The sequence below is a fragment of the Emys orbicularis genome, chromosome 1 (genome assembly GCF_028017835.1).
Source record: "Emys orbicularis isolate rEmyOrb1 chromosome 1, rEmyOrb1.hap1, whole genome shotgun sequence".
NCBI lineage: Eukaryota > Metazoa > Chordata > Testudines > Emydidae > Emys > Emys orbicularis.
In genome coordinates this window covers 85,476,603-85,502,516 of record NC_088683.1, presented here as the reverse complement: position 1 = coordinate 85,502,516, position 25,914 = coordinate 85,476,603, and the positions used below count along the sequence as shown (strand labels likewise).

General features: G+C 39.8%; 1 protein-coding gene across 1 annotated transcript in view; it reads left to right on the top strand.

Moving 5' to 3' along the window:
- Positions 1 to 25,914, top strand: part of EEA1 (early endosome antigen 1) — a 157,827-nt gene that overhangs the window by 76,550 nt on the left and 55,363 nt on the right. Inside the window, exons 4-11 of the mRNA XM_065403979.1 lie at positions 2,433 to 2,487; positions 2,598 to 2,657; positions 3,577 to 3,616; positions 4,526 to 4,633; positions 4,722 to 4,843; positions 7,426 to 7,581; positions 14,060 to 14,074; positions 15,957 to 16,073. Of these exons, the coding sequence (XP_065260051.1) occupies positions 2,433 to 2,487; positions 2,598 to 2,657; positions 3,577 to 3,616; positions 4,526 to 4,633; positions 4,722 to 4,843; positions 7,426 to 7,581; positions 14,060 to 14,074; positions 15,957 to 16,073 (673 nt within the window). The remainder of the gene's footprint in view (positions 1 to 2,432; positions 2,488 to 2,597; positions 2,658 to 3,576; positions 3,617 to 4,525; positions 4,634 to 4,721; positions 4,844 to 7,425; positions 7,582 to 14,059; positions 14,075 to 15,956; positions 16,074 to 25,914) is intronic.

Genomic DNA, 25,914 nt, shown 5'->3' with positions numbered 1-25,914 from the left:
GTTGATACAATCCTGTAAAACAGAATATAGGTCTAAATCAGTTTATTTGCATATTTAATCCTTCTAATGTTTTGGGGTCTGTCTGACCCCAACGCACACAAAAATGTAAATAAAAATTGTTATGACAAACCTGTACTTCTTCATATGTTAAGTATGCTCAAACTAGGATGGGGTCAATCTTTCCACATTGGGTTTATTATCTTACCTATTGTGATTTTTGTGTTTAAAAAAAAAAAGTCACCAAAAAGGTAATGGGGTCAGTTAGACCACCTCGATGTTAGTCAATGGGAAAAATGAAAGTACTACACTTTCAAGGTCTTTGGGGGTCTCCTGAACCCCAAATACATAATAAAATAAATAAAACATGATAGGCAAACCACTGGCTATTTTTTTCTTTAAGTATTCTCTAAGTATGATAAGGACAACTTGTTAGCACTGGTTTTATCTTCATATCCTATTGTGGTTTTAGTGTAGCAAGAAAGGTCATTCAAAAGTTATTAGGGCCAGTTAGACCTGAAATTAATTATGCAACTATTCCAGCACAGATTGTTTTTATGTTGAGGCAGCAATTATGATATGATTATATCAGTCTTTCAGCACTGTTTTTATCTTCTCTGTTTCAGTGTTTTTTGTTTTTCCAAAAAAAAAAAAAAAAAAGCAAGCACCAAAAGGTTCTTGGGAATCTGTGAGAGTCCAGATAACATTTGCCTTATGTATCATCACAGTTGTCCAGCAAATTGAGTTTCTTTGAAGATAATGCCATCACATTGGTTTTCTGGGAAGCCTACAGTTGCTAGGAAGAGTTTCTGGGGTTGCAACGATTGTCAGATGCATTTTCTGAAAAATCTATGCTTGACAGATGCTGTGGCTGGGGCAAAGACGCACTATTGGATTGCATATGCACATTGCATGTCTGAAGGCATATGTTGTTTAGATTTTGTAGAATCACAATACATCTTGGAATAAGAGGTGAATGTTTCTCAGGGACCTGGGTACAGAAATTTTTTGCCCACTGGTACATGAAAGGAACATTCCAGCCTTGCCTAAGGCGTTTAGGGAAGTAGTGTCTAGTGTCTTGGATACTGATCCAGAGACTAATGGGGAAGATGTTGCATCTGTTCCAGGGAATGAGGTAGAAAAACACATCAAAAATGTGTGACGTGTAAAAACTTACTATTTTTAGAAGATATGTCAGGTATTAGCTCCATTTGTTCAAAGTAGTAGGCCATTTATTGCAACTTTGCTGTGTTTGTGCCTTTTATATTGTTGCTGTTGCTATCTATTTTCATTGTCTAAACATGGGGTCAGTTAGCCCCCAATGCCTGTAGAGTGTGTTCCTTTTTTAAAAAACGTGTTTCATCATGGGGTCAGTTAGACCCCAGCACAAGTACTGTGTAATGTGCTTCTTCGAATAATGTCCCTAGGGGTGCTCCACTGCAGGTGTGCTTGCATCTTTGTGCTGTTGATGAATCAGTTACCTCATGTGAAACAAGGAGGTTACCTTAAGAATGAATTTTGGATGTGGCCAGAGTGTAACATTGTCCCGAAAGAATACTGTGAAGGGGGGATGTGCACCAGAGCCGCTATTTCTCCTATTCTCCTGGCCGAAGTAATTGCTATCAGGAAGGCCGTTTTCATCGAGAGGTATGTAAGTGAATAGGTGGCCCTGGGTTCAAAAGGAGGACTAGTCAGTCCTCTCAACACCAGGTTTAAGTCCCATGTGGGAGTAGGAAGTCAAGGGGGCTTAGCACATCGCCTAGCCTCGTGGCACAGCACAAGGAGAGATAGTGCATGTGTGGGCCTAACGGACACTGCTACCGAAGTTCTCTGATCAGCAGCCCAGAGACGCAAGCACACCTATAGTGGAGCACCCATAAGGACACGCATCTCGAAGAACCATTGTTACTGCACAAGATGAGTAACTTCTTCTTCTGAATCTAGAAAGTTTTAACTTATTCATAATTTTATAGTTCATTGGTTACAAGTAAAGTCAGTTTTAAATGCATCCCATGTGTTATCTCCAATTTTCACATATTAGGGGTCTCCAAGACCCCAATATGGAAATAGTTGGGTTATTTTTGGTCCAATACAAGGGTGAAAAGAAAATTCCATAAACCTTAGTGCAATTACTCATTCTGAGAATAGACCAAATACATTAGACTGAAAATTATTAAGATATTTAAGGTGACTAAGCACTTTTTTAATCTGGTGATTAGTGTGAAAATGAGATAATGGATGGCAGTTCAGTTTGTGTTATATTTTTTATTTTTTTAAATTTAAGACTGTATTAAGACACTGATCAAATGTGAGGTGTCCTGTATCCAGCTTATTTCATAACAAATCTGAACAAGAACTATTGCATGTACTGGAAGTTTAATCAACAAAATTTAACCATGACTTATTCATTTCTCAACTCCCGGATCTTTATTCAGCAATGAAATATCACTACTCCGACAAGAAGTCCAAGATTTGCAAGCTTCACTTAAGGTTGGAAATTAATTTTACTTGAATATAGTTCATGGTTTCAAATTGTGAAGTGTGCTAGCAGCTTACATTGCGAGCCTGTAATACACTTTCTCTCCCCTCCCCTTGTCTAGGAGGAGAGATGGTATTCAGAAGAGCTGAAGAAAGAATTAGAAAAAGTGCAGCGCCAGCAAGTAATTGCTTTAAAATACTTGAAGCAGGTTTACAACAAGCAGTTTATTATCATCTTTGACATTGAAGATTAATACCTTGTTGTAAGGCACGTGGCCCAATTCAATTAGTTCCATAAATTGATTCCTGAAGTGTTTTAAAAAATCAGTTGTATATGCAATGAAATAACTGTGTATGAGGTTAAAGGCGCTATGATTGTTCATTACTACATGCTCTTTAATTTCCAATCAGATTTTTCCTGACAGTAGGCTCATTCAGACCATGCTCAGTTTATCTGTCTCTTCACTGTATTTATCTGTAGTGAATTATTGCTTCCAAAGTATTTCTGAAAATGGCAATATAATCTTAAAAACCCGCAAAACCTTCTCCAAAAACACCCACCAAACAAAGTTAATTGTAGCCTTTTGCACCTTATTAAACTTGCCTCCTGAAACAATGGAGCTCTAATTTATTTTCATATATAGCAGAGTTGCTTCAGAACTGATTTATACAAACCTCAGAAATAGGCATTAGGGGTGAATTTCGCTCTATATGTGAAGGATTAAAAGTATAGAATTGCTTGAACCTTTTGGGAAAATCTGTCTTTCCTTTCTTTGCTGCTGCTTCTCTTGCACGTAATAGTGCATATAACAACATATATTGCTGTAGAGGCAGATTTCAATATAACAGAAGGCTCGTTAGCATTGGAGTCTTGCTGTTCTGCATCAGTATGATAGCTAAGTGATATAAGAGGATGGCTAGTCTTCTTGGCCTTTTCTGTCCTAAATTGCTCTGCAGCATTGAAGCACATCAGTCTATTTTCGTAACCATTCTAAGAGGCTTCAAGTATGGAATTCTTGGAAATGTCTGCTATTGAAACTTTTGTTATTACCTTTACTCTGTCTAGTGACACACTTATTCTTCATTTTTTCTTTTCTTAAGGAATCTAAGCCTGATGGAGTGACAACTGCTGCATCTACAGGTGAGAAATATTTTAATAGAGAAGTTTCTACATTGCATTGAAATACTACAGTTCTGTGTGTTAGAAAAATTAAGTTAAGTGAAACTTCAGACTTGATGAAAAATACTGTTTCCTATATTAAAAGGCTAAAATGGTGCAATTATGTAATGTCTACTCTTGCCTACATTTTTTTTCAATAAGTTTATAGGGACACGTAAGGTTGCCTTGTTCATTTTTAGAGTAAAGAAATATTCAAAAAAAGGTTGATTGGTTCTATCATTTCTAGGATAAAGGAGGTGAAATTATTGTGACCATAAAAGTACTTCTGATCATGGTTTTGATTTTTGAACATGTTCTTAATCATTTTAAATATCCAAACAGCCATTGTGCTGAGGAAGACAGAGTGATTGTTGACATTTGAATTACACCAATTGTCAATGCTCATTCTGTTGACTTCAGTGCCAGAAGTCACTGCTTGCTGCTTGCTGCCAAAGAAAACACTTTTTTAAAAATCTGCATGTTCTTAATTTTTTTGTTCCATGTTATATTTGCATGAGACACTCATCGAATAATAACTTTCTTATGTGTACACACACAATCTCTGGCTGATCCTTATTAAATAACTTCTGACTGCACCTCAAGGCTCAGAAATTAGCAGTGTACAAAAAGTGACCAAAATGGATAAACTGATTTCCATTGGTTAGCTAGATTATGAGCTCAATCCTGCAAAGTGCTGTGCTCACTGTCCTATTCCAGCAAAGCACTTGAGCACATGCTTAACTTTAAGCATATGAACAGTCCTGTTGAAGTGAATTGAAGGTTAAGTGAGCTTTGGTGAGTTACTCATTTGTAATGCTCTTTTATCAATATAAGTTTCTGTGTAACCTCTGATTTTAGTTTTTTCAATAAATACTACTGTTTTTGAGCTAGAATCATTAGAACGGCAACTTGAAGAGACCCAAGTGGAAAATTTTAATATTAAGCAGATGAAAGACCTGTTTGAGCAAAAAGCCGCACAGCTGGCTACTGAGATTGTAGGTAAGTACATAAAATTATTATGCAATCGGTTCTTCTTTTAATTAAAACCTGAATGAATTATCTTTTGCATAACTTCCTTCTTTACTAGATATTAAGGCAAAGTATGATGAGGAAATGAGTCTTCGAGAAAGTGCAGAGCAGAAAGTGACAAACCTGATGCAAGAACTACAGAAAGAGAGAGCCATAATAGAAGATTTAAAGACTGAATTGGTAATTCATACCACATTATTTATTTATTTATTTATTTATTTATTAGGCCTTTCCCAAATGAGAAGGAGAGCGTTTTTAGTCATCTGCCCATTCTAAACATAATCTTAAAATAGATTATCATTGTTTACTTGGACAGTGATTTGTTTGTGAGAGAAAGAGGGGCTCAGAAAATCCCTTCTTCTAAACTATCTATTCCATTGCTCTAAACTTCCAATAACTTCCCAGCCAAGGAATGTATATTTTGCCTGCTCTGTTTATTTAGTTATTTGCATTATTGCTAGGTATGTATGACATGATGCTTGTTTGTGCTCTGTTCAGAGGCCTCTGTGTGGCTTCCCTCATTTCAGGACTTCCATAAACAAAATATTAATCCTCGTACGTGTTTTACTTAGGCCTAATTTTGCAACCCTTACTGACGATGATTAGAATATACTCATGTGAATAGATCCATTGTTGTTGACTTCAATGGGTGTCTCTATATTAGCCTTTTTCCCCTCATGTTTTCACTGTTGCTGTCACCGGGCAACTGCATTCATAAGAGCAGCTCTGCCCAGACCTCGGTGATGTGCTGGTTAAAGGCTGGCACCTGTCATCACTTTGTCTACACTGGTGTTACCGTTGTTGCTCTTGGCTGCCCAGGGCACACATATTCCAAGAGTGTGGCTCCACAGAGGCAAAATACTAAAGAAAAGTTACTCCTAGTAACCCTTTTTCACAATCCTGGTCTAAGAGGAAGCTACCCAGCAGCCTTTCTTCCACATAAGGAAAAGCAGAGTAGCCAGGAGGAGCTGTCTAGCCTCCTGTCATCTTCATTCACTCACTCAACTGAGAAACTTGGGCTCTGGATTTTTCTTTTCCTCTTCTGTATTGCTGTTGATTAGTGGACTGTCTTCATTTCTGTGTCCACCCCTTCCTGCCACGGCAATCCTTCATCTGCCCAATCTCACTCTCCCGGACATTTTGCTTCTGTCCCTCCTTCTATCCTTCCTCTCTCTGTCCCGTCTCATCTTTATTCTCTTTCCTGTTCCCTGTCCAACACCAACAGTCCCTTCCTCCCACCCACTTCAGCTCCAAGTGCTACTTTCCCCTCCAAAAGCCAACCTAAAACTTTTTTGGGGGTAACACATATAAAACAAATATGTAAACAACCCATCCGTCCATGGAACTAACATGATGTATGGCTTTATGCAGTGGTGGTGTTGCTGTGTTGGTCCCAGAATATTAGCAATACAAGGTGGGTGAGGTAATATCTTTTATTGAACCAACATCCGTTGGTGAGAGAGACAAGGTTTGAGCTACATAGAGCTCTTCTTCTTCTCTGGGAAATGTACTCAAAGTGTCACAGCTAAATACAAGGTGGAACAGATTGTTTAGCATAAATAGCTAACACATATTTCAAGGGACCATTCAAGGTGAAGTAGCCTGTTAACAGCTCTCCAGTCACGGGGGCATTTACTGCACTGGATAAGGTACACCATAGGTTGTGATAGGCATGTGTAGGACCCATGGACCTTGAAAGGTGTGTTGTGGGGAGTGTTGATTATAGCAGAAATGGAGATATGTCTACAGTTTTGCATCTGTTCTGACAATATCTGGTGCTACTTTGAGTTGGTGGGCCCTGATCTGCATGGAGCTTGCGTCTGATGAGAAGCTTGGAGAGTGATTGGGGGCTTGTTTGGAGACCAGAAGAGGAGGTTCAGGAAAGGTTTATTTCAGGATAATGTCCACATTGAGTATAAGTTGTAATTGTTTGATGATACCCCGTATGGGTTCTAGTGTGGTGTAGTAGGTGAAAAGTAGTGTTGTGCGGTCGGAGGGGGTTTTATTTCTGTATTGAAGCAGGTTCTCTCAGGGTGTTTGGATGGCCCATTCCATGATGCTATCTACTTCTCTGGTGGAGAGTCTTTGTTTGGTGAAGGTGGTTTTAAGTGTATATATCTTGGACTCTCTCCTCAGAGCATATTCTGTGGTATCTGAGTACCTTGAAGTGTCTCTGGAAATATGTGTTAACTACTAGGCTAAACAATCTGTTCCACCTTGCATTTAGCTGTGACGTTGTGAGTACATTTCCCAAACCTGACAGAGTGCTCTGTGTAAGCTCAAAAGCTTGTCTCTCTCACCAACAGAAGTTGATCCAATAAAAGATATTACCTCACCCACCTTCTCCCTGTGATGTATAGCTGGGATTACCACCCTGGCTGCTTTTCCTGTAAGGTTTATCTTTTCCTTCCACTCCTCATCTGTTCTGTTGTGCTTTTGTATTGTAAGCTTTTCAGGGCAGGGACTCTGTCTTTATGAAAGTGAAAACAGTGCCTAATGCCCCACTCCTGATTGGGGTCTTTGGGTGCTACAGCAATATATATAATAAAAACACTGATAAATAATACCATTCTCTGTTTAGATGAGAAATGAAAGTGTATTTGAAAATAAAGGGTCTGGAAATAACCCAAAATAGTTTCAGCAGGAAATCTTGAATGAATTTGGAAGCTTTTGCAGAGAGTGAATATGAAGTGATACTGAAAACATATCTGTCAGTATTAGAAATCCTTATAGGTAGTAATTATTGTTATGCTGCCTTTCAGCTGCAAAGGCCTGGTGTGGAGGATGTTTCCGTTTTAAAGAAGGAGCTGGTCCAAGTTCAGACATTGATGGACAAGATGACTTTGGAGCGTGAGAGAGAATCAGAGAAGCTGAAAGATGAGTGCAAGCATTTGCAGGCAGAGTATGCGAACTCAGAGGTAATGAAGCCAAACAAAAAGGCTTAGAACATGTTTTAGCTTTGTTGTGATTTTCATGTTATAATGATGAATGTTAATCCATCACACTGAATAGAACTTTGCTTTCTTCCCTAACTAGTCTGGTAGGGAGTGTTTCATTAGATTAGAGTAAATTGATACAATCCGTGCATCGGTATCCAGACACTAAATCTTCTTTAAAAAATTATCTTTTTAGCATGAAAAGTTAGTTTTGTACAGCCATGTAGAGGAGAAGCAACCTCCCCTGCTGGTATATGTTGTGATCTCTCCAGCGAGACAGGGAAACAGACAGAGCAATAAATTTCTGCCTCAAAAAGAAAAATTTTATTTTGAGCTTTCCTAAATTGTGTGCTGTAATACAGAGACAGAAACTAATTGTTACCTAAGGTTATGGTTGCTACTTAACATTAAAATGGAAACATATGTTTACAAAACAGGGTTACAGTTTTCAATAACCCCCTAAGCATGTAAATATATGAAAACGAACCATTAATGCAAGGTAGATAACTATTCAAATGTTCTCACAGTTCATATAGTCCCTTAAATAAATGTACATGTGTTTGTAGAATATGCATTGTGACTTTTAAAAATCAGTGTAAATTCTGCACAATTTTTCCAGCATTAACCTATTAATCAGAAGCCTTTTGACACTTACCCTTTATCACATCTATATTTTGCATATAAATTACAAACCTTAAAATCACTCACATACTCCCCCTGCCCTCCTCCCCCACAATATCCTTCAGTTCACCTGCTCATTATTGGCCATAGAAACCTACATTTTGCCTATTATCCTCCATATACAAACCAGAAACTAGGCTCTTGCCAATCCCAACTACCTGTTTTGGCCAATAGACACCAGTATATCATGTCTCATCCTTCATGGTCAGACCAGAGGCACAACTATTTTTCTTCATCCACTATTCCATTCTGAGGTTGAAAACAAAATCTGTTACTTCCACCTTAATTATATGTCCCGGAAATATATAGCCCTGTATCACCCCATGCCCCTTTTTCCTGTTTATCTTTTCAAAGTGAGACTCCACATTTCATATGAGATACAGATTATAGGTGGGTTTTTCAGAAGTGCTCAGCGTTGGGCTAACCAGCATCTGTTGAACTCAATGGGAGCAGAATTAGACCAGTGTTGACTGATCTGAAAATACTTAACAATATTTACCCAATCATGCTGTACTCAATAGGGCACAGATCTCAGTATACCCTTTTGATTAAATGAAGCTAGTACATTACCTAATTACCTTGGAAGAAGAGAAAGTGGGTCAAAGAAACTTGGAGAATGTTTGGTGTTTTCATCTGTAACCAGTGATTTCAAATATTCTTAAAACTGTTGTTGTTCCAATAAGCATTTCCTGTTAAATGTTAGGTGGGTAGATAATGGGAGTCTGAATTAAGGTTGTTTTTGGAATGTGCAATGTGATTTTATTTTTACACATGCATGTTTATTTCAGAGAATGTCTGAACTGTGAGGATACTTGAATATTTATCTTCCTTCCTTTAACTATTCATTTCCAGACTTTTAAATGCTTAGGCTTTCTTAAACTGGAACAATCCTTGGTGTGAATATGTTTGCACTTCAGCGAGAGGTAGCAATCTTATCACCTATAACCTTGCTGTAATTTTTGCCTTGGATCAATGAATTTTGGTGAGGAGATACTTTTAGCACAAGCAACAAAATTATCTGTTTGTTAATTTCCTTCTTTTGAATATAGGGCCAATATGGAACTTACGAGCTCTGCAAGGTCCCTACTCCACCATGACTGTGTATTTCCCTATCCTGTACAGCTCAGATAAGCTTATAAGTTTTGCTAGTTACCCCTAGTTCATGCTGTTCTAGAGGCCTTTGCAATGGTGCAGAATAACTGGCCCCTTTAAACCTCCCACCACGGGTTCATCTGCCCTGTGGAATTTTGGAGCTCCACAGATTCCAGCTCCTCCTTCCTTCCTCTGCCCTGCAGAGCTTTAGGGATGCGTGGAGCAACCAGTTCTCTTGGCCTTGTATTGTTTCTAAACTCCTCAGGGTTCCTGATATCTTCCCTTCTTTCCTTGCCCTGCAGAGACTACAAGGCATTCATGGGGCCACATGAATTGTATAGAGAGTACAGTATTCTACCAAACAATAAGTCCAGTATTTTCTTATTCAAGTTTAAAATATTTAGACTAAGGAGAATCCGTTCACAGACTTGATCAAACATGTATGTGAAGAAAAGAATGTCGCAGTTGGGGCCCTGAGTATACAGTAACTCCTCGCTTAACGCTGTAGTTATGTTCCTGAAAAATGCTACTTTAAGCGAAACAATGTTAAGCGAATCCAATTTCCCCATAAGAATGAATGTAAAATGGAGGGGGGGGACGGGGGTTTAGGTTCCAGGGAAATTTTTTTTGTCAGACAAAAGACTATATTTTATATATATGTATATACACAGTATAAGTTTTAAACAAACAATTTAATACTGTACACAGCAATGATGATTGTGAAGCTTGGTTGAGGTGGTGAAGTCAGAGGGTGGGATATTTCCCAGGGAATGCCTTACTGCTAAATGTTGAACTAGCACTCAGCTGAGCCCTCAAGGGTTAGCACATTGTTGTTAATGTAGCCTCACACTCTACAAGGCAGCACAAATGGAGGGAGGGGAGACAGCATGGCAGAGAGAGACAGACACACACACTGTGTGTGAGAGAGAGAGAGACGTGCATCGCCCCTTTAAGTATGCTGACCCCACTCTGAGTACACTACCTTTTTAAGTAGATCAGCAAGTTGAGACAGCAGCTGCTGCTGGCAGGCTCCCTCCGTCTTGAGCCCGGTCGTGTCCACCCCCTTAACCCCCCGCTCTATGGAGATGGGGGGCGGGAGGACACGCCTGCTTGGCAGCTGCCGCACAGGGAACTTAGGGGAGTGGGGAACTGATAGGGGGGCTTCCGGTCCACCCTGGTTCCAAGCCCCCACCAGCTAGCTCCAATGGGCTGCTCTTTCTGCAAGCAGTGGACAAAGCAGGTGGCTGTCAAACAACATTATAATGGAGCATTGCACAACTTTAAATGAGCATGTTCTCTAATTGATTAGCAATGTAACAATGAAACAACGTTAACCAGGACGACTTTAAGTGAGGAGTTACTGTAATTGGTTATGTGGCCATGTAAATTGCTGCCATTTTTGAAGTATCGCAATTGTACTTCAGAATTTAAACTTTCATTTCAAAATATTGGCTATCTAGTCTGTCTGTTTCAAAGACAATCTGAAAGTGTAAGCTGAACATAAAGTGATGTCTGCCAAATTTTGCAGAGCTAGCTCTAACAGAAATATGAACTGCTGCTGTTCATCCAAATGATGGATTTACATATCAAAATGGCTAACTATTTCACTGTGTATCATTTAGCAGAAACAATCTAATGTTCATTGTCACTCGTTGGACATAGTAGCAGATATAGGGGAGAAGGGTTGCATTGGTGTAGCTAGTTATTCTCATGCATATATATGGGAAATCTTGGTGGGGCTGTGTGACTAAATTTCCAGTAAAGTGTTTTCAATGACATTAGCTATCTATGAAAAATTTGGATAGGTATTATTTAAAGTGAACCAAAGACAACTGGTATCATTTAAGTGCTAAAGTAAGTAGCAGTAATTCATTCTTCTATAAAATGTTGCTATCTCCTCTGCATCATAACCTTTAACATAGCAGTGACTATAATGTGAGACAGGTTAACTACATTAAAATAAAATGTTGCTGTCTATGAGAAGTGATATTAGATCTAATAGATTTTAAAATCAGTAGCCTGAATTCCACTTAGCTTTTAAAAACGAATAAAATGTGTTTGTGAAAAGTGCTAGATTGAGAACACTGGAAACTGACGCCCTCCACCCATGGAATGTATATAGTAATGGTGGTGAAAGCTTCCCCAAGCCTGTGATTCAGCCCTGTTCTTGAGGGCTGAGAGAGTAATTCAGTCTCTGACTGTTCAGTCTGTGGAGCACGAGGGAGTTATCTGTATTATTTTCTGACAATCACATTTGCCTCAGTTTACCTGCTGGATATTATGCTGCCTGACTTCATGGAATTAAATCAAAGGAGGCTGTTAGGAGGGAACTAATGGGAAATGAAACAGTGACAGAGATAAGATACCTCGAGAGAGAATACAAAGGGTCCTTAAGGGAACAGTGAAAGGCCCGTTAATTGGGAAATGCCTATCTGCCTGGCTTCAACCAGGCTAGCAGGTTAATTTCTCCCACGTCCAAGCCAAGGATCAAAGGGATACTAAACCATGGAAGACCCTAGCCTAGAAAGGCAGGGGAGTGAATAGGCAGCAGTGGTTGAAGAGAAGTCTCTATGTACGTTTCCACTATGTTTGAAAATCCATGGTAGCGAGTCTCAAACCTTGGACATGGACTCGCACTATAGCACTAAAAACAGCAGTGTAGATATTGCGGCTTGGGCTGGAGCTAGGACTCTAAGGCCTGGGTGAGGAGGTGGGCCGCAGCCTCCCCTTTTTACCAGCCATATTATCATGGGCTTCAGAGCCTGAACCTGAATGTCTACACAGCTGTTTTTAGTGTGAGCCCACTTCTATAGACCCGAGCTTTGAGACTTGCTGCCGCGGGTTTAAAAACACAATGTAGACGTACCCTCTGATAGTGAGACACAGACAGAGTGTAGCAGGGGCTGTCTGTCTCTCCCAAACCAGCAATAGGGGTGGCTGGGCTGAATGGGACTTACATAAAACTTGCACAGAAAGAATAAAGTTTAGGTAAGACCCAGGAGTATAGGCTTTTTATTGTTTTATCTCTTTCTCTACTTGCTGTGCACCCTTGAGTGAATAAACAATTCCTTGTTTTGAAGAAGCTGTTTGAGTCACTTTAATCAGCCCATGTCACTGGCCCTGGAGGAAAAGGGCTTACAGTAGTTAAACACAGTTGGGCCTGTGGTGTTAACACAGTTGGTAAACAAGGGGCTGCAGCCCAGAGATCCATTCTGAGAGAGGTAGGATGTGTGGTTCCACCCAAAAAGCGGGGAAGGTAGTGAAACCTGTCACCAGACGGATGCACTCATGAGGGATCAAAAGGGGTCTGAAGCACAGCTCATCCTGTAACTATAACACAGTCCTTGGTCTTTTTGCTTAGAATGCTGAGAGTGCAGATTGAGAATCTAACTAAAATAGCATTAAGAACTCAAACTATATCTTCTCATGTTCATAGTACTGGTTTCCAGAGAATGTAATTTTTAAAAAAGAGAACTGTATAGCCTGAATTGAGAGAATAAGAAAAAAATCTTACTGTTTTCCTTTAAATACTGAGAAACTAAGTAGTTTTGAGATGAACAAATTTACCATTTCCATATTTGTGGCATTTCTGCTCTAAATGTGGCTTTGTGTTTGTCATCTTGTGCTTGGGTTTTTTGGCCTTCATTGCTAAGGAACTAAAATATCATTTTGGCATTAACTAATTAAAAACTGTTGAAAGAATTCTAATTTTTCATATTTAAAAATCACTGATCCAACTGTATTCTGAGCTCTTCTTTTGCGATTCACCATCTCGCCTTCTTATTCATTGGATATTGTATGTTGTGCTTGTTATGGAGTTATACCTGAAAACATGGCAAGTTGCTGTCTTAGGCTTGGTCTACACTTACCCCCCAAGTCGAAGTAAGGTACGCAAATTCAGCTACGTGAATAACGTAGCTGAATTCGACATACCTTACTTCGAACTTACCGCGGTTCAGACACGGTCCACACGCGGCAGGCAGGCTCCCCCGTCGACTTCGCGGTACTCCTCTCGTCTAGCTGGAGTACCGCAGTCGACGGGGATCACTTCCTGGTTCGATTTATCGCGTCCACACCAGACGCGATAAATCGAACTCGGAACTTCGATCCGCAGCCGTCGAACTACCCGGTAAGTGTAGACTAGCCCCTAGTTAGATTATGAGGATCCCAAAAGCATCTCTAATTATCCCATGTTTAGTTTCTCACTATAGTGAATCCCACATAATAAATTTTCTCTGCGGCACCTAAAACACGTAAGACGTACTCCAAAAGCCTTTGAAATCAATGGAAAGACATGGTTAACTTTACACACTGTGCTTAACTTCATTCACTGTGGATAGTCTCAGTGCAGTCAAGTTTAGCATGTGTGTGAATCTTTGCAGGCACTCATTTCAGTTATTTATATATGGGATAATTGCCTACATGGCATAAGACACCTGCTAGATTGTTGATATTGTTTCCAGTGCATATTAACATGAGTAGGGGGTATTAGCATGAGTAAATATATGAGTATTTCTGTATAAAGTGCCTTTGTTGTGATAAAGTCAAGATTGTCTCTTTAAATAAAGGCATAGAAAGATAATGTTTTACTATAGATTTTTGAAGAATTGTACCTAAAACTTTTATCACTGCCTGCTTCCACATTTCATCCATCATTTTATTTTATTTTTTCTGCTTTCTAATGGAGACACTTACATTTGAGGTAATTTTTTTGTGAAAGCTTTTTCTCATTACATTGTAATGCTGTAGTCTCAAGATAACATCAAGACCTTGTTAAACAGTTCCTGTTTGCTTATTGGTTTATTAATCAAATAAACACATCAGCCAGCACGTATTTTAAATAATTATTCAACCTCACTTTGTTGCTGTTTAATAACTAAACATGAGATTTTGTTTTGAACAATGGCTGGCAGAACTGTATCTTGAAATATATTTACAGTAACTCTTCTATGTAGGTTCTTGTTCTGTTTCTGGTTTAAACAGCTGCAACAGTGTTTGACAAATTTGTGCACATTTTTGCATTTGCACTATCACTTCTACAAAATGTCCGTGTACTTTTCTGGATACTCTCACAAAACAGTGTATTTTTAAATTAGAGATCCCATGTTTTTTAGTGACAACTCTGCAACTACAACAGTATAAAGTGTGCCATTATGAAAAGTCAGAGTAATAGCAAAATATATTTTTACAATTAATGTGTATATACATTCTCTTTGCTCTTCCCAAAAATGTATCCTATTTTATGAACAAGACTGCTTCTTTCTGGTAACTTTTGTTACTTGCACAAAATAGTGTAAACTTTCATGGGATGTGCTATTCTTTTTCTAAAAAAGGAAATGATCAAATTAACATCTGTACTTGTGACCAGAAATCTGTGGCTAGAATAACTTAAGGAAAGGAAAAGCATTTATAACAAATAATGCCATTGGTGTACTATGTGTTTCAAAGATAACACAACGTGCATTTTATTTTTCTCATTTATCTTTAAAATGCAGAAAGCTGATGTTTCTCCATATCTTTCTTTGTTGCAGAAAGATTGAAACAAAGAGTAAAAGCAAGTGAATTGGACTTGTTAGCCATTGGATGGTTTGCTTCAGACACATCTTAATTAGGAAGCTCAGTATTAACTCACATTTTATTAAAAGCAGTTACCTTTGTCTTCCACTTTAAGGACCAGATCATGCCACCTAAATCCATGCATAGCGGGGATCCTCCACACACTTATTTCCTTCCTTCCACATCACCTTGTCCCCTCCCCCACCCTCTCTTTCCCCCCTCACCATTTCCTGTGTGCCATGCTGAGATTTCTCTGCAGTCTGGGGTCTTTGCCAGGGGAGGAGATGGGGAGTGGGTGATGCACATTGTGCATCTGTCTCTCAGAAATTAGCCCTTAAAGATGAGAGCCTAGGGCAACCATTGCTATCTGTCTAAGGTACTTATGCCCTCATCACTGTAGTATCTGAACACCGCACAGTCATTAATGTAGTTATCTTTACATCACTCCTGTGAGGTAGGGAACTGTTGTTAGCCCCACTTTACAGATAGGGAAATGAGATACAGGGTAGATTAAGTGACTTGTCCAAACTCACACAGGAAGTCGACGGCAGAACTGGGATCTGAACCTGGTGTCTTAAGTCCCTTCTAGTGCCCTGTCCACTTGACCATCCTTCCTGGCTGGGTAGAGATCTTGGCAACACTGCTGAAATGGAGCCAAGGGATCCCAGTTCCACTGAGAGTCAGAGCCATTGGAGACACAAGGCCTCCAGCAGATCCTTTGGGATCTGCCAGGTTTGGGGGTGGGCTCCTTGGCCTTTTCCACTGGAGCGGGCAAGCAACCATCTTCCTGATGGGATGATGTGAAAGGATCTCAGCAAGGGGATTCCCCCCCTGCCCCCGGTATTTCCATGGGTAGTGATCTGGGCCAAAATTTGCACATATCATTCATGCAAATTAAAGACACATTCTTTTTTGCAAGCTGGTTTATATTCCCTCTCCCCCCCCCCCCCCGACCTCCTGTCTATATTTGGGCTATCAATGTAATTGATTATTAATCGTAACTGTTTTTTAATTTTTTTTTTATTAAGGCCACCATAAATCAGCTAAGGGCTGAGCTTGCAAAAGGCCCTCAGGAGGTTGCTGTGTATGTGCAGGAACAACAAAAACTTCAAAGTTCAGTTAATGAATTAGCACAGAAAAACCAGGTAAGAGTTTTATTATTAATCACATTTGTAAAACTGGTATTTATGTGAAAATGTACAATCTGGTTCTTGTGTCACAAACTGCATTTCAGAGTGTTAACCAAAGAGTTTAACAAAATACATCATTGTGGCATCAAAAGTTAAGCCGTTCCTGATTGTTCACTATCCCGATTAGCCTGAAGGGGGTAATAAATTTACAATACTGTAGTACATTTGAAGGATTTTATCTTACATTATAACTTTTAAAGATAGTAATGTCCATTACAGTTATAATTGTAGTTTTCTAATATCCAGGGCCGGCTCCAGGCACCAGCCCTCCAAGCATGTGCTTGAGGCGGCACCTGGAGGGGGGCGGCGCTCACCCGGGGAGAGCGGGGCCGCGACCGGGCTCACCGCCCTCCCCCCGGCGCTCCGGCCGGCCGGGGAGAGCGGGGCCGCGGCGGGCTCGCCGCCCACCCCCCGGCGCGCCAGCCAGTCGGGGAGAGCGGGGCCGTGGCTGGGCTCGCCGCCCTCCTCCCGGCGCTCCGGCCGGTCGGGGAAAGCGGGGCCGTGGCTGGGCTCGCCGCCCTCCTCCCGGTGCTCCAGCCGGTTGGGGAGAGCTGGGCCGCCCTCCCCCGGCGCTCTGGCCGGCCAGGGAGAGCGGAGCTGCGGCGGGCTCGCCGCCCTCCCCCGGCGCTCCGACCGGTCGGGGAGAGCGGGGCCGCGGCTGGGCTCGGCACCCTCCCCTGCCGCGCTCCCCGCCGGGGGGCGGCGGGAGGCTTTTTTGCCTGGGGCGGCAAAAAAGCCAGAGCTGGCCCTGCTAATATCTGCCATTTACATTCTATAGTATTGCCAAAACAAGCATTAAAAAATCATTAGTAAGTTCCCAAAATATTAGGAGATTGGCTTAAAAATAATTACATTTAAAAGGAAATTATACACTTTTGGGGGTTCTTTTTATATGCCATCTGGTTCCTGAGCCTTTAGGTCATACACAGGTCACATTTTGAAGCTTTTCACAACTGTGAAGGCTAGGAACTTATTTATTTATTTTTTATAATAAAAGCTGAGGTTCTCAGCTTGAAGAGCCAGGGCTTTCAGAAAAACATCAAATATTGCAAAATTTATGATAAAATCCTGAGTTGGCATCATTGCATATGTAATATATAAATGAACACACACACGTACAATAGAAACTCAGAGTTACGAACACCTGAGTTACAAAGTGACCAACCGCACACCTCATTTGGAAGCAGAAGTATGCAGCAGCAGAGACAGGAAAAAAAGAAAAGAAAAAGCAAATACACCACAGTACTGTGTTAAACGTAAACTACTAAAAAAATAAAGGGAAAGTTTAAAAAAAAAAAAAAAAAAGATTTGACAAGACAAGGAAACTGTTTCTGTGCTTGTTTCATTTAAACAGAGATGGTTAAAAGCAGCATTTTTCTTCTGTGTAGTAAAGTTTCAAAGCTGTACTAAGTAGTGTTCAGTTGTAAACTTTTGAAAGAACAACCATAATGTTTTATTGAGAGTTATGAACATTTCAGAGTTATGAACAACCTCCATTCCAAAGGTGTTTGTAACTTTGAGGTTCTACTTTATTCCCTAAAGAAGAAGTGGGGAAAAATAGTAAAAGGAGACAGAAGAGAAAGAGGAGACAGGAAAACAAATCAGAGAATTTTTCTACAATTTTATGGTTGTTTCCCCATTATAACGCATGTTTGTGTACATAAAACATTTGAATGTATTTGTATTATATAGTGACAGGTTTCCGAGTGGTAGCCGTATTAGTCTGCATCAGCAAAAAGAACGAGGAGTACTTGTGGCACCTTAGAGACTAACAAATTTATACGCAAAAGAATAAATGGACACAAATCAGATGTCAAGAATTATAACATTCCAAAACCAGTCGGAGAACACTTCAGCCTCCCTGGTCACTCGATTTCAGACCTCAAAGTCGCAATACTCCAACAAAAAAACTTCAAAAACAGACTGCAACAAGAAACTGCAGAATTGGAATTAATTTGCAAGCTGGACACCATTAAATTAGGCTTGAATAAAGACTGGGAGTGGATGGGTCATTACACAAAGTAAAAACTATTCCCCATGCTATTTCCCCCCCCCTTACTGTTATTCACACCTTCTTGTCAACTGTTGGAAATGGGCCATCCTGATTATCACCACAAAAGTTTTTTTTCTCCTGCTAATAGCCACCTTAATTAAGCACTCTCATTATAGTTGGTATGGCAACACCCATTTTTTCATGTTCTCTGTGTGTGTGTGTGTATATATATCTATATATATCTATATCTTCCTACTGTATTTTCCACTGCATGTATCCGATGAAGTGGGTTTTAGCCCACGAAAGCTTGTGCTCAAATAAATTTGTTAGTCTCTAAGGTGCCACAAGTACTCCTCGTTCCTTTTGTATTATATATGATTATAATTTTCTGTGTGTGTATGTGTGTATTTATTTATTTATTTATGTGGTGGCAACATTAGTAGTTTAGGGTAGGCCTGTGAAATAATTCTCCCCACTTGTTGGAATTATTAATATTTGAAATTATTTATATTAATGTGGGAAACCACCAAACTCTAATTTAACCACAAATTCCTTTATTAAATCCAAAGACCAAATGGTGTGTGTACAATTGCTCCAAACATGCCTAAAAAGCCTCAATAATAAGCAGTTTACTACATCCAAACAGTAACAAAACATTTATAAAGATTTGGTCAAGATATTTATAAATGGGCTAAACCCAAGGATGCTTAGAACCATATTTGTTGGCTCCAGTGTGGTCAGGCAAGTAGTGGCAATGAATCCTTTGAGTTTACTTTTTTTATATACTCTTCAACAAATAAGTACTGTCATTGCAAATTACTGTCTTCAGTTAAAACCAATTTGAGACAATTCCCCCTTATTTTTAGTCCTTATTCAGATAAGATTTACAGCTTCCTTTCCTCCCCTCCTTCTTGCAGTCTGACAGTTTGTTCTGGATTCACACAGGCTTTAATGCTGGTGTGTGGGGTGGGAAGGGCCATGCTGGCTCATTTTAAGACAGATTCTTTTTGTCTTATTTAAAACCATTTGCACTCACCCCTATTGGTCAGAGGCCTTCTTTTTAGAAGCTTTTCCTTTATATCATTTGTTATTCTTTGAACAGACATCTTCCTTATTTTATTCCTTGTGTCCTTATCCTTTCCTTCTACTTGCTAGTCAGGGCCTTCCTTTACAACAACACACATCTTTTCGTAACCAAACTCAAGCTAACATTAATTCTTTAATTTCATATTTATTGAACACCACCCGAAACCTAACCAATTGCTGTCTACAAGTATTTATTTATTTTTGGCCAAATGATGACATAGCTAATGCAGTGGTGTAGGGGTGTCCGTATACAGCTAGTAGTGCTGAAGGGGAAGCAGACTCTGCAGAACCACCGTGTCCTGCCCTTGTGCCAGCTAAGTGGGAAGGGCAGAAGAAGGCAAGGATAGGTTAGAGCTGTGCCAGCGTGTTGGGGAGCATACACTCCTTCCTCTGGGTAAAGGCCCAGCATGATTTACTCTCTTCTTGGAGCAACAATGTGTTGCCCATTCCTTTGAGCTCATGGCAAAGTCACAATTGAGCCGTTTATTGTCACATCACTCTGCACTAACGATTTAGTGGAGGGCTGCACCTTCAAGTTAACTGACACATTTAACATAAAAATGTATATTGCGGGCTATCCAGGTCCTCCCCCAACCTTTCTGCTGCAGAAGTGGTCCTATATCTATGTTTGTATCTCAATGTAAGTGCATATGCGAGTGTGTATTTCTATGTATGGGTATATATGTAGAGAACACCATAGATGTGGTAGTCGTAGCCATGTGCTCAATTAACATGCCTGCCTCACTTGCTCTCTGCTCATTAATGCATCTCAGCGGGGCTTATTTCTGATTTTCCTCATCATTAAATAGATTTAAACAGCCATGTTAACCTGACAGATAAATATTTTTTTCTTTCCTTGACTTGTGGAATTTCCCCTCTAAAATCACAAGCAGTACTCCTGGAATGTAATATGTTTAAAGCTCAATGTGTTGCGACTCCATAGAGCTGTAAATGGGAGCATTATAACACAGAAAAAAGGAGAATCCCAGCTTCCCAGTGGGAGTCAGCATTTGATTCTAATTATGGAAGGTCTCAAGTTATCCAGTTTCAAAGCCCCGTTGATTTTAGATAAAACTCTTTTAGGGTTCTTTGTGGCTTACTCTGTGGCTGCCCTGTACAGTTGGACTTAGGGCAAGTGAATCGCTCGCTTTTCAGTTGTCTCTTTAAAAAAAGTCCCAGTAAAAAAATCTTTTAAATTTTTTTTTCCGTTAACCTGTGTGGCATATGCAAAAACATGGTGGGTTGGTAGGGTATAAAGTTTTCCTCAGGACACGTTTAGCCCTGTATAACTTCCTCAGGCTTCACTGCTAATGAGTAATGTGCTCAAACTCTTGCTAATAAATCCTTTATACTACACCACAACATTGTGTATTCTCTGCATATTTTATACAGTATTTTATCCAAGTTCTTATACTTTACACATCACCATGATATCAGAGTGCCTATTTTATATATATATAAAATATTATATATATATATATATATAAAATATAAAATATAATCACAACTCCTGTTTAGTTAGTGTAGTTAATGAAGCATTTCAGTGTGTTATTAAACATCTCTGTTATTTTGAAAGCTACATACCTTTTTCTCATCAGTTGTAGCCTGTGAGAGTGACGTAATTTATTCCTCCTCTGTGGAGATGAAGCATTTTTTCCAGGGCTCTGTATTTATTTCACTATTGTATAAATGTCTTGTGAATAAATCCAAGACATGTTTACTGTATTTGGCAAATCATTCAACATATAAAAGGCAGGCTTTTCTTTTTTCTCTAACTTAATTTTTTTAAATGTTACATATTTCCCCCCTCACAGTTGCTTTTGTAATTCTGCATTGCCAAAAATTTTGGATAAATTCCCCCTGCAAAGCCTAATGCTCCACTGAATGTTTTATTGTATTATCTACTATTTTGCCAAAACAAAACTGGGACAAATCAACATGGAAAATGTTCAGGTCAAGTTTGTCATAGTGATGTTAACTCTTAACTTGGAAGCTTAGCAGATGCCTATGCAATATTCCTACTCTTACATTAATGTGAAGTGCACAAAAAAAAAGTGCAGGCTTCTAACCCCAAAGTCTCCTACATCATAATTCTGAATACTACCTAGTGACCTGTGCTGTCCAGATGCTTTTCTTTGTTTGCATACTCCCACAATGTCTGTCTCTGTGTGTGTGTATGTGGAGATAAGCAAGACCAAATATGGAATTCAGTTGTGATGGAGCACTTCCTTAGAAGGATGAATCATAGTACTTGGTGTGTTGCTGGCAGAGTAGTTATTATATAGCACATTGCCCAAATAGTGTCTTGGGAAAGGAAGCATATTCATATTTAGGAAAATAGAACATAGAATGTCAGTGGGGGGCAGGGACTGAGACCAAACACTAGTTTAATGTAGAAATATCATTTGCCAAGGAATATAGTAAGATGCAGTTTAAAATTTCTTTATACTTCGCTTGTGATAGTAGGATGTAAATCTGAGGCAGACCTATAATAGATAGTGAGAATTAGCATCTTATTCCACTTCCACAAACCAGCAGAGTTTAATCATATATGAAGAATGCATTGAAACTGATACACAATATATTTAATTCCCTATATTTAATGAAATGACAGCAGATTGATGAATAAGATGACTAATCTGTAGTCAAAATAGGAAGATAAATCAGAAATCAAGGGAAGAGTCCTCAGCTGTGTCGAGTTCATGCTCGGTGCAGTTGAGGAGATGGTGTGGGAGGGGTGGCTCCAAGCCACCTTTTGATGCCCCCAGTCCTGGGGCTGTCAGAGCTTAAATGACCCACAAAGTGACTTATAGCAGCCTAAGAGTGCTCTAATTTGCAGCATCTGAAGTAGCCTCCTAAAACCACTCTGTCAGCCAAGGACTGGCTAGAGTACTGTGTTCCTTGGTCGTGCCCCTGAATTGCCGTCACTCCAGTAAACCCTATACTGGGTGTGAGTGGGTGCTTGGAATCATCAGCTGCCCCTATAGGGCAGCTTTCCTGATACCTTGTACTGTCCTATGTTGAAGGTCTGGCCACAGAACTAGAAACGTTATGAAAAGCTTCTTAAATGATGCAAAAACTTTTAATCCCCTTGTAAACATGGGGGCGGGAGGGTTGAGCATTGGCCTGCTAAACCTAGGGTTGCGAGCTCAATCCTTGAGGGGGTGATTTGGGGGAAAAAAATCTGTCTGGGGATTGGTCCTGCTTTGAGCAGGGGGTTGGCCTCCTGAGGTCCCTTCCAACCCTGATATTCTATGATTCTATGTACTTTTGGTAAAGATAGAAAACAGATATTCATGCAGAGTGGAATATATTGGGTTTTAGTTTGTATGTCCATTAAGCTTCCAGCATAGCCCAGGACAGTCTTTGTGTATGCATCCAGATGTTGAGCTCATGTAAAGTCTGATTTAGAAGAATGTTATTCTTACAGTGATATCTTCCAGCAGTTGCATCACAATGAGCAGCGATGAATATATAAATGCAGGCCTTTATCTTAGGAGAGGAATCTACTTCCTCTAATTTTTAAAGTAAAACAATGAACTTTGAGAATAGTAGGAACTCGTGAGGAAGGACACAGACATCTGGAATTTCGGTCAAGTGGCTGCCACTCTATTAATCCCATAACAGGATAATTTATCAGGCCAGCCTGTGTTGACCACAGTGGAAAATGGGGGAAGGCAACAGGCACTGTATTTGTCACATGGATTCCCCCTCTTTTTGTAGCTCAAATCCAGAGCATCACAGTTCCAGGGATCAAATTGCTTGTGTAAAACCAAGGCCCCTTAGAGCCTACATTACTCCCAATGCCTATAATGTCCTATTGCCCAGTACAGCCTAATGCTAGAAAAAACAATAAGCCTCTTAGGATGGCTCAGGCTTCCCTGCAAATCTAGCCCCTTTTCCTAAGAAAGGTGTGTTAATGGGAAAGGGGCTTCATCTGAAACCTGCTGCCAGAGCCTTTCACCGCTGCCTCCCCACTGCCAGAGCTCTTCCTTGCTGCTTTATGAGAGCCTTTCCTACTGCCTCAGATTTTCCCTGCTGTGGGGAACAACTCCTGCCGTTTCGAGTCACTGGTAAGCTACTGTGCTAAAAATAGCAGTGTAGACACAGGAGGCACTGCTTGGGCCTGTAGAGAGCTGTGTAGAGTATATGCCCTATACTGCCCAGTTCTGGAGTGTCTTTATTCACCTAAGTATTGCCTCACTATCTACACTGCTGTTTATACCCATGCTATGCGGCATACATTGTATGTACTCTACACACCGCTTCAAGTTTAGACATAAGCTCAGGTACAAGTGATAATACTTCAAGTAAACATTAATTGTTAGCTGTTCCATTCATCACAGCATGGAAGGACTGAGAGGAAGTATCATATTAAGTAGATGTACACAATCTCCTCTTGAGTGACTGCTCATTTTGGCTAGGTGTTAGAATGCGTGGGGGGTTGAAGAGGAGCATATTTTGTTTCGTTTTCCTGAAGCGGAACTGCGATTTCAAAAGTTTGGGAAATACTGCAATAAAGCAATTATAAATGCCACTTTATTATGTAAACATAATATCTAATATCCTGAGACCAACGCAACAACAATGGCACTGCACACATTATGATGTGCCTTTCCCAGTGTTAATTCAAAATTAAACTATGCCAGGGATCTCTCTTTCAAATTCTGTCATTCATCTTTAAGGTGCATGAAAATGTTCAGTGTCTCATTACTTCTTTGAAGCACCTTTACATTGATTACTATTAAAATACCTTCTAAGGGTTACAAAGGTATTGTGATAATCCGCGTATGAAACTGCTGTAATGCCGTTATAAATATGCATATTAGAAATCAGGTTGTAAAAAAGGTGCTGTGCTGGTGCTCCTGTGCTGAACCTGTTTTCCTGGTGTTAAGAAGGCTAGCTAGAGTTTTTGTTTTTCTAAAGGTTAAAACATACTAATTCACACCATAAACTCAGGGTGAAATTCTGGTACCATTGTAGTCAATTGGTGTTTTGCCACTGATATCGTTGGGGCCAGGATTTTACCCGTATAACCTTAAAAACAGATATTCTGTATGTACTGTTTATTGCATATATAATACATATTATAATATAATCATGTAACTAAAAATAGTTATTTTGTTTTTCTAGAACTGTTGTGGAAAATGTTATTGCCAGGCTAGAATTCACATTCAAACTTCAGCCTGGAGCAAATTTTCTTGGCCAAGTTTTAAGCCTTAGCAAGTATATTTTATAATGGAAACTCTGAGAGGACTATAATTATATTCGTTCTAATGTGAGCTGCTACTGCTGAGCCATTTGCCAGATTGCAACATAACTTAAAAACTGATGTACCGAAGAATAACTCTCCCCTCCCTCCAAACTTGTTAAAAAGCAAGTAAACTAGTATAAAAAGACTTTTTGCCCTTTTAAATTTGATGAAATTTAACAGTAGTTAAACTCTGTATCCTCAAAATTAGTCTTGAATAGTGTTTTAATTTTCTGTTAAACTAACCAAAGCAAAATCAATTTGGGATTGGTGCCTAGATGCTATGAAGAAGTGTGCTTTAAAAATGCCCAACATAGCTAGAATTACAGTTCTTTCTATGTCTTCTCTTGAACCTATATATTCCAGGAATTGCCGAACATAAACCACCAACTGACGCTTTTGACACTAAACTTGTGAGTGCTGGGATTTTTCAAGCTGCCAGCCAGCTGAATTCTTAGAAATGTTTTGTTTAAAGAGGGGCTGAAAAACAGAGTATCCAGTTAAACTGCGGGGAGAACATTGGTAGCTGAAAGATGCACACAGAGATGCTACGATGGGACAGGAAGTTAAGAATTCAGTTATACCTACATGGGGATTTTAGGGAGACAATGAATTCCCTGAGCTGGAATTTTACTATGACACCCAGGAAGACAGCTGATAAATTTCAAAAAGTGCCATTGGCTATTTAAGGACAATGGTTAAGATCTTGGCTTTAGTTCTCTCTTTGAAAGATGGCACCTCCAGCAGGAAAATGGCCTCTATTGCTGAGGCATTGATCAATACTGATTCAGAGGCCTTGCTGCTTGCAAAATGAATTTTGCTAAAGTGTGGTGAGAAAAATTTGAGACTCCAGAGCTCCTCTTCACTAAAAGGCCATTCTTAAATTTGTGGTATGTTCAAATTAAAAACAAACAACCCTCCTGAGTTGACTTGTATGCAGAGTTTTATTTTCCAACAGAAAAGTCTGGCTTGAGGGAGTTAGCTGGTGTGTGTTAGTAGAACACTAACATGTTAAAACAGGCTAAATTCTGAATCACGTTATGAGTTTGGTGGTTTCATGCTATTATCATTTTTTAATGTCGCACGCTGCACTCATTTTGGCAGTCTCTGTTCAAGAGAAGCTCATAGAATATCAGGGTTGGAAGGGAGCTCAGGAGGTCATCTAGTCCAACCTCCGGCTCGAAGCAGGACCAATCCCCAGACAGATTTTTGCCCCAAATCCCTAAATGGCCCCCTCAAGGATTGAACTCACAACCCTGGGTTTAGCAGGCCAATGCTCAAGCCTCTGAGCTATCCCTCCCCCCCAAGAACTAACACGGTTACCGTCGTCCCTGGGTGGGCTTGAACCAACATCCTTTCGGTTAACAGATGAATGCGCTGACCCATTGGACCGTAGAGACACACATTTTGAATATTTGGGGATGTTGCACTTCTCTTGAGATGTGATAGGGCAAAATGAGGAAACT